This window comes from Dendronephthya gigantea, unplaced genomic scaffold, assembly GCF_004324835.1.
Source record: "Dendronephthya gigantea isolate DGI-Jeju-01 unplaced genomic scaffold, DenGig_1.0 000069F, whole genome shotgun sequence".
In the NCBI taxonomy this organism is placed as follows: domain Eukaryota; kingdom Metazoa; phylum Cnidaria; class Anthozoa; order Malacalcyonacea; family Nephtheidae; genus Dendronephthya; species Dendronephthya gigantea.
This window is the reverse complement of record NW_021163079.1, coordinates 1,092,534-1,102,180: the sequence shown is the minus strand read 5'-3', so window position 1 is coordinate 1,102,180 and position 9,647 is coordinate 1,092,534. Positions and strand designations below refer to the sequence as shown.

The 9,647-nt window shown below is 35.2% G+C and overlaps 2 protein-coding genes across 2 annotated transcripts; one reads left to right on the top strand and one right to left on the bottom strand.

Annotated features, from left to right (window-relative positions):
• Window positions 1-3,597: 3,597 nt before the first annotated feature.
• On the bottom strand, window positions 3,598-4,961 carry LOC114531221 (dual specificity testis-specific protein kinase 1-like). The gene is made up of 2 exons (XM_028552863.1): window positions 4,737-4,961; window positions 3,598-4,395 (listed from the first exon to the last, which is right to left on the bottom strand). Exons 1-2 carry the CDS (start codon window positions 4,959-4,961, stop codon window positions 3,598-3,600), a joined length of 1,023 nt encoding a protein of 340 aa, XP_028408664.1.
• Window positions 4,962-6,096: 1,135 nt separating this feature from the next.
• Window positions 6,097-7,113, top strand: LOC114531219 (transcription factor Adf-1-like). The gene is made up of 2 exons (XM_028552862.1): window positions 6,097-6,292; window positions 6,509-7,113. The coding sequence occupies exons 1-2, from the start codon at window positions 6,097-6,099 to the stop codon at window positions 7,111-7,113; spliced, it is 801 nt and encodes a 266-aa protein (XP_028408663.1).
• Window positions 7,114-9,647: the final 2,534 nt, after the last annotated feature.

The following is a 9,647-nucleotide window of genomic DNA, read 5'->3' as shown; positions in this document are numbered from 1 at the left end:
ATTGCGCCGTTTTAAAATCTTCAGAAATAAAATATTTAGGCTAAAAATATTATCTAAAAATACTATCAAAATGAAGAGAAACGTGAGACGAATAAACTGGTGTAGAGACGGAAACTAGAAAAGCAACGATACAGAAGTCAAGGATTAAGCGTACTGCATTTTTAGTTTGTTTAATAATTTTGAGCGATTTGTCATAAAGTTAGCTTATTGAAACTAGACTTTAAAACCTTCGAAATAGAATATATTTGGCTCAAAGTACTATAAAATAAATCGTAATGTAAGACCGATCCACTTATTTAAGGAGGAAAATTAAAAGAGAAAACCAACGATATGAAAGATATCAAAGACCAAACTTACTATTACTAGTAAAGTATAGCATAGTACGGAAGCCCAGACGCGACAACGATTTATTATTTTTGATTTTTGCATTTTCGAACTTTTATTTTACATTTTCGAACTTTTATTTTACATTTTTGATTTTTCATTTTACATTTTCGATCTTTTGTTTTACATTTTTATATTATCAAACTTTTATTTTGCATTTTTACATTTTCAAACTTTTATTTTGCATTTTCACATTTTCAAACTTTTATTTTGCATTTTTACATTTTCAAACTTTTATTTTGCATTTTTACATTTTCAAACTTTTATTTTGCATTTTTACATTTTCAAACTTTTATTTTCCATTTTCACATTTTCAAACTTTTATTTTGCATTTTTACATTTTCAAACTTTTATTTTGCATTTTTACATTTTCAAACTTTTATTTTGCATTTTCACATTTTCAAATATTAACAAAGCGCACACTGCCCGCAGTCAACAAAGAACCGCAGCAAAATGGATGTTGCAGGAAATTGAGAGGCGGATGTAAACGCCATGGAGCAATGTGCAAAACCTATAAAAGAAAAAGTGCGTCATCGCACAATTGTACTTGCGGGTGCCCTGCATTCGAACACGTAAGTCAAAGATGTGACTATTATTGCAACTTGTAAGCATGCATGTATACATAATTTTGCGTTGTGAGTCCAAGCGACCGTAGAACACTATGGTCGATTGTTTCGAATAAATTAACGAAATATAATAAAATCATGGCTTGTTATTACAGCATATGAGAAGTGCATAATAGAATTCTTATCGATGATGTTACTGTATAGGAACATTTTGGGCATAGAATATCCCATAAAATAGGAACATATTGGCTTGGATGTTATCGTTATCCGCCTCCTTCGGTCTGTGGTGACCATGGGTTGAAAATCCTAGTTGTCTGTCCTGCTGGAACAGCGCCGCCTGTGGCTGAACAGGCCGATGCGCGAATGGCAGTCTCTGTCACACTTGTGGATTGTCTCTGTGCTGTGAGAGTGGTCACGTTCTTTTCTGGAGCAGGAGCTGCCAGAACGAGGTTGAAACTAACGACGAACTGCCTTAGGGGCTCCGACTCCGGATTTTTCCTCAGGGTTGACTCCCGAAGCCTTTCCAGTGAACGGGTATGCCGCAAGGCAGCGGAGGTTTGAAATCAGGGTTTTCCTTCCCCTAGGTGGACTGCCTTCCCAGGCTGTCGAGCCCCACCTGCCCGAAGCAATCTGGTTTTAAGGCGCCAGAGACCCGCCTGCACCCCTTCTCCTATCAGTAGAAGCAGTCCCGCGACAAGCACGCCAGGAACGCCAGGAGCTGGACTTAGTTGTCAGAGGCTATTTGAGCACGCACGCCATATGGGAGCATTTTATAGGTAGTGGGAGCTTATCCCCAATACCACCCCCGGCTATGACAACCTTGGAACCTGCTATTGTTTATCAGTGGCTATTGTTTGTAGGCTATCATGTAGGCTATTGTTTATCAGTTTCTTTATAATTTGCAGTAGAGAATGTGGCAATTGGGAATTTACATTTTAAACTAAATTTAGTAGAATTAACTAATTAAAAGGATCGTGTCATAGGAACTGGAAATAGCAAATTCTGTATAAGTTATCGACACATCCTTGTTGTTGAAATTTCCATGATTATAAATTTGTGTGAACTATTTTTAGAAATGCCGTAAACCATTTCGCGCAATTTCGCAGAGCTATATTTTCCACACCGACAGGCATTTTTAAAAATAGTTCACACAAATTTATAATCATGGAAATTTCAACAACAAGGATGTGTCGATAACTTATACAGAATTTGCTATTTCCAGTTCCTATGAGGCGATACTTTTAATTAGTTAATTCTACTAAATTTAATTCAAAATGTAAATTCCCAATTGCCACATTCTCTACTGCAAATTATAAAGAAACTGATAAACAATAGCCTATATCCAAGCCAATGTTCCTATTTTATGGGATATTCTATGCCCAAAATGTTCCTATACAGTAACACAATCGATAAGAATTCTATTATGCACTTCTCATATGCTATAATAACAAGCTATGATTTTATTATATTTCGTTAATTTATTCGAAACAATCGACCATAGTGTTCTACGGTCGCTTGGACTGACAACGCAAAATTATGTATACATGCATGCTTACGAGTTGCAATAGTTACATATTTGACTTACGTGTTCGAATGCAGGGCACCCGCAAGTACAATTGTGCGATGACGCACTTTTTCTTTTATAGGTTTTGCACATTGCTCCATGGCGTTTACATCTGCCTCTCAAATTTCCTGCAACATCCATTTTGCTGCGGTTCTTTGTTGACTGCGGGCAGTATGCGCTTTGTTAATGCTTGAAAATGTGAAAATGCAAAATAAAAGTTTGAAAATGTAAAAATGCAAAATAAAAGTTTGAAAATGTAAAAATGCAAAATAAAAGTTTGAAAATGTGAAAATGCAAAATAAAAGTTTGAAAATGTAAAAATGCAAAATAAAAGTTTGAAAATGTGAAAATACAAAAATAAAAGTTTGAAAATGTGAAAATGTAAAAATGCAAAATAAAAGTTTGAAAATGTGAAAATGTAAAACAAAAGATCGAAAATGTAAAATGAAAAATCAAAAATGTAAAATAAAAGTTCGAAAATGTAAAATAAAAGTTCGAAAATGCAAAAATCAAAAATAATAAATCGCTGTCGCGTCTGGGCTTCCGTAGCATAATAATTTTGAGCGATTTGTCAACAATTCAATTTCGTTTGTCTTTCAAACATCATAAAACGCTGCGAATACTCTTGTTTACTAATATATTTAAGACCTGTAAGTATAATTTCTTACGCTGAATCGAATGGTGGTATTTTTGTCCTTCTTGGGTGCATAAAAGCAGAGATACACGCAATTATCAGAGTTTGAGATTGAAATTGAAAAAAGAACGTTCCTTTAAAAAACGAATTTGGCAAACGTACAACAAGATTAATAGTAATAATAGGAAAAAATTCCAAGCATTCCAAGCATGTGCAAGGAATTTTTACCAGGCGATTAAGGAAACGTATTGATGCGAACAAACAAACTCACAGGCAGAATATAATGCGGTGCCAAACTTGGCGCGGGCACCGCAATTTCAATCTATCATTTAGATACTTTAGATCTCTTATCAGACTTAAATTCTTGTTAGCACAACTTGAGCAATTTACAGCATGATTGTTGATTATAACCTTCTTTCTACTTTGATTATTAGGTTACATTACAATCCTTACTGCAAGTTCTCCCTCAAGACCTTTAACAAATCTGGTACAGATGGCCTCATTGCTGTCTTGCTATTTTTACAATGCTTCCCCAAGGATTCCAGGCACGCACTTGGTAGTTTTTTTCCAACACTATGTATGATTACCCCAAGGGAAAAAACATCACTTGATGTACTAACTGGGAAACCTCGCAAGACCTCTGTGGCAATATGGTTGTAAAAAGAGCTGTATTTTCGAGCTTTTTGTCTAGAAAGAGGGCAAGCTTTGCCAAAGTCTATCAAAAACCCCTTCTTTCCTGAGACAAGAACATTGTTAGACTTGACATCACAGTGCAAAAAACCTTTAGTATGGACATGAAAGAGAGCTTCAGTGATGTCAAGTAAAACTGAAATCCATTCATTGTGAGAGAGAAACATATTTTTTGTCAGGGTTTGGTGTAACAGCTTGTGAACTGTAACAGACTCCATACCCTCACCAAGATACTCCATAATTAAAGAAAATGGCTTTTCTTCTATTTGGACACCCAATAAATGTGGGATAGATGAATGAGTCAGTGCATTCATACACTGTGCTTCATTTAGAACTGCTCTCAAATCAGATGTGGGCAGCTTCTTCTCGATAACCATTATCCCAAATCTCTTCATTTGTTTTACCACACACTCTCCATAAGTTCCAGTTCCAACAGGAATAGGACTAGAGTTACCTTTTTCCACAGGTGACAACTCACTGGGGCTTATTTGTTTGACAGAAGCAGAAATATTTTTGGATAATAAAGCATTACCACTTACTGCTGTATCTAATGAAACCTATAATCATATCAGAATATACATATTTACTCTATTTGAAATTTTATGCACAATTCATGGGCTTTAGTCAGTTTATTAAAAGGAATACATGGTAGAAAACTAGAAATATCTTAACAAAATATACAGTACCTTTCTTGTGTGGACAGTGTGGTGTACTTGTACCTTTCTTCTCAAGTCTTTGGAAGTCATATTAGAATATACATATTTACTCTATTTGAAATTTTATGCACAATTCATGGGCTTTAGTCAGTTTATTAAAAGGAATACATGGTTGAAAACTAGAAATATCTTAACAAAATATACAGTACCTTTCTTGTGTGGACAGTGTGGTGTACTTGTACCTTTCTTCTCAAGTCTTTGGCCTCTTTAGAAATAATTTTCCATTTAGAATAATATTTCTCAGCTAATTCTTTTTGTACTTTTACGCTGTCCTTTATCTTCTGCGCAACAACCTCCTCAGCCGCCAGACGTTTGGTGAAGGCCCGTTCTTGTCTCCTGCGCTTCTTGCGGCAATTTCGCATAGCCCTCTTCTTTAATAATTGGCTGATTTCCTTGTTGGATTCCATATTTCGCCCAGTGACTTAAACAACCAAATAAAATTTAAATTTGTTACGATGTATTATAGAAACCGAACGGGGTATTCAATATCAAAATTGATTTTAGCGCCAAATTTCTCGATTTTGCGCGTTTTCGTCAGGAGACTGGTAACATTGCATCACTAGGCAACTTGTAATCTGCATTGTTCGTTCGGCTGTTTCTTAGCAACTGTGTGTACTGTAAAAATTTGCCCTCTAATTATTCGCCAATCAGGTCACGGTGCTCTGAAGGTATTTTTACAGGATTTTAAACGATTCTCGGCTTTTAACGAACACAAATATGAAAAGAGATTCTCAACGGCTGTGTTGTGAAAATATTGACGAACTATTGAAAGGCAATAGCAAAAGACCAAAGTCAACAACAATATTGACTATGATTGTGGTAAGCAGTGTTGTAGTATATATAATTTTATAGGGAATTATAGCGGTATTATATATCAGATTCCGTTTATAATTCTTTTAAATATTTTGTGTAATTTCTTTTCATTTGTTCTCTAGTTTCCACTGATCGGCGAGTGCTTTGCAGTATTTAAGTTTGTCCATAAGTAGTTTTGATGTTGCGTCTTCTAGCAGGTTTACTGATGTTAGCAATTGCCCAGTTCGATTAAAGTGTTGCTTCTCTCGTTGTCTAAGCTGCTGTTTGATTGCAGACTGTTCCTGTGATACCTTGGTTTCCATGACTGGTAAGACATTTAAGTATTGTTTTATTAGATAGCTATTGTTTGGCGAAGTCCTCAGGCTCTTCCTCGCCTTGTCAAACTGTAATACCTTCTCAGTTAGTCCTAACGCTAGTTTTCTTCCTTGTTTAGTTTTCAACTGTGTCAATTGTGTTCCTAAAATAGACAAGTAGAATTATGCTATAAATAAACCAGACCAATATATGCTCATGCACGCATTGCCCTCAGAGGGTCTTAAGGCTCTTTTCCACTCATCGCAAAACCCACTCGTAAGCTCGCTGCGAGTGCCTGCGAGTAATTCGCAGCGAGGTACTATGATTTGCAGCAAAGTTAAATAATCTGAACAATATTTTCTGCTTGCGCAAACAAAAGTTCTATTAGCCAATAAAATTCGTTTAAAATGTCATGTGACTGACAGTGAGAGCAAAATGGCTGCGATTGAGGAAGAAAACATGGAAAATGATGTCAATGTTTCTATCGTTTGGACAAATACCAAGATTGAAATGCTAATAGAAAATGTTAAAAAATACAAAGTTCTCTTCGATGTCACATATAAAGAGTACAAGAACAAAAGTATAAAAGAGAATGCATGGAAGAAAGTCGCTGATGAACTGGAATTTCCAGGTTAGTTGAAGATTTCTAGCTTTTTTTTGTTTGTGTTCGCCATAATAAAAGTATTAGTTGCTTCCTTTCTGTTTAATATTTTACGCAGTGCTTGTTTATTTATCCCAATCGTATCTCAACTCAAGTTTGGAAGTTTTGAAAAGTAAACAACATAGGCGTTTGTTTTGTAAGAAATTAAAATGGCCTTTTAGTAATTCTACCATTACATTTATACAGTTCACATTTTTCAAACTAAATGGAAAGGACTTCGTGACACATTTACAGAAAATGTTCGACGTGAAAAACTTCCATCTGGATCAGGAAGAAAGAAAGTGATAAGATGGAGGTGGTTCGAGCATATGCAGTTTGTAAGAGATTGCATTTCACACAGAACAAGTTCCAGTAACATTGGTTTTGTGCCAACATACAGTGAAAATGAAGGAAAAGCTTGTCCAGAGAAAGGTGAATGCAGTGAAATTGAATTACCATTGCAAAGCAGTAGCACATTGCCATTGGAAGTTTCTTCTCCTGAAGTGTCAACCAACAACAAAACTAGTACAGAGAAGCTAGATTTAAAAAGAATGCCATCAAGTGTGCATAATTCTCCGATAAAGAAGAAAAAAAATGTTGACCAGGAAGTTGATATAGCACTCTTGAAATTGTTAAAGGAAGATAAAAGTTCCAATGTTGGCCAAAGCGAAACAGATGCCGAGGCTTCCTTTGGAAACTCAATTGCCCACACACTGAGAAGCTTTGATAATTATCAGAAAGCTTTAGCAAAGATGAAAATCACAGAAGTATTGTTTCAAGTTGAGTGTGGGTTGCCACTCACAGAAAATTAATCTTGGCTACCAAACAGTCTTTTCAAATTTGTTGAGGTTATACTTCTAACATTTTGTTGTGTGAACCTGTTTGTTCTGAATTATTTATATAATAAATTGATATATAATTTATATAATTGATATACATATATTTGTTAATGTACATATATACATATATTTAATACAGTTGGAAAAAAATGTTGAAATATGTTATAAATTCATACAATTATTGTATTTTGCAATTGGTTATTAATTGTTAATAAATATTATCCTCCAAACTAATTACAAATTCATTGAATGATTTATAGGAGTACTATTATGTCTATTAATGCAAAAATCATACAAATGATTACAAAAAAGCTGATCACACAGTAGGAGGTTGCATTATTTAATCATGAGTGTGATTTTGTATTAATAGCATGACTATATACTGTAAATTCATTCTATTCCTTTTTAATTGTACACTCTTCTGTATAAACTACTAAATACAAAATTTGAATTTGAAATTGCAGTATTTGCCCCTTTTGTTTGATATATAATTATTTCAAAAATTTCACACAACCATTTTTCTGTATGGCTTATTTAACACAACCAATAAAACTATGCAGAATTGGATTAATTTGCATCATTACCATCTGCACGAACATGTTGCAGCTGCCATGAAACCTGTCCTGTTGCTGAACAAAAGTATTTCATTAGTTCTTCTCGTACTTGTGCAGCATCTCTAGTAAAAAAATTGCTTCCCTGCCTGCTCAGGGACTGAAGTGTAGTCTCACCAGTAGGTAAATGGGTTTTGTCTCCAAATAATTTGATAAAAACACAGTTGTTAGTCCTTGTGTCTATTCGAGAAACATATAACATTAAGGCACTATAATTGCTATGACATTCCTCGCAGAGAGCAAATAGTATATATAAATGCTGATTTTGTGTGCTGTTGTGTATCATTATTATAAATATGCTGTTACTAATGCTGTATGTCGATTATAGAGTATAGAAATTGCTATGAGAAGTCAACAGATTCTGCTGTGTTTTGTTTTGCTCTTGTCCACCATATTGTGAAACGCGACTATTACCATGGAAATAACATATTTCCGTGCTTAGCCGCTGTATCTATCACAGAATCGCGCCGGCGTGCTTTCGTAATGGCGATGAATATTTCTTATAATCACGCAAAATACACATTCGACTTGCAGCAGGGTAATTGTAAGGTTTTTTTATTGTTTTATTGCTTTATACTATAAACAAGGGAACATAATTTCTTGAATGAATTCTGAAATAGTACATTTTGAGAAGAATACCAAAAAATGAGACGATTGAATGTCGCATTTTGCGTACCATCATCATTTAGTCTCACAAAATAATCAAACGAGATCTCAATGTCAAGTTTCCGAATACAATCTATTAACTTTAGTATGAGATGAAACTAAATGTAGCAATTCGGCAAAATTTAAGACAACTATTATACTGCTGCAGACCCCCTGAATAAAAGGTACCATTTTGTGTGTTGTTTCGCCTTATATATGTCATGTGATTGTCGCCATGAGAACAACATGTCGCCCACATTCTAGGAACTGTCGTAACAAATAATTTGATACCCGAACGACAATTTTTTAATGATTAGCCGATTTTTAACAAATTTTCCCGTTTTCTTTCATATTCAAAATGTGACCCAGGCATTAACATACTCGAGATAGAGATTCGACTGTTTTTCTTACTGTGACCACGAAAAAGTTGAATACTTCGCAAGTTGGATCGCAGATAGGATCTTGTTGGGGTAAGGTGTTTGGAAGGGAAACATCATCGGGTGGAGCTACAGCATTCCGGAAGGCTGCAGTATCCGCAGTGCACGAGTGTAACGAGGACATGCGCGGTGACTTGGCTAATCTCATGGTGCACAAACAATCGACAGCAGACCGGTAATATTTGCTGCAAAACAAAGGAAAGTCTGCAGTAAAGACATCAAACGAACTAATGAAAATAATGCGCCAAGGAACAGAAAAAGGGAGTAGTAATAACGCAACAGAAGACGTCAAACCAACTGAGATAAATGAAAAATCCAATGAGCACAGTTCAAATTCGTCCAGAAGACACAAGTGGACATCTGCTCAGAAGGCTGAATTGGAATCCGTTTTCTCTTCCCATAATATTGATAAGCAGTCAGTTACAATGGAGGAAGTAAGAAAAAACGTAAGGAACGTCCCTCTGTTACAAGATATATGCCCAAAAAAAATACTTGACAAAGTAAGCTCTAATTTTGGAAAAAACGATCGGGAGAGTGATGAGTCACCGTCGTTGCCAGCTGAGCAGGAATCATTTGAAGAACGTTTGAAACGTGCAGGTCTGGAGAAAACAAAAATCAACCATGGTAAGTTAATAAGGGACTGGTCGTCATTTAGCAGGGGTAGGAGGTATAAACAGTGGGTAAGACTAGAATAAATTGAACATATTTTTATATCTGTTCCTTTATAATATCAGCCATATCAATCATAAGCCCTGTTTAAGACCTCTTTGAAGGTGAAAGATTTCTCACATTTTTTGTGTATAATATGGGCGAC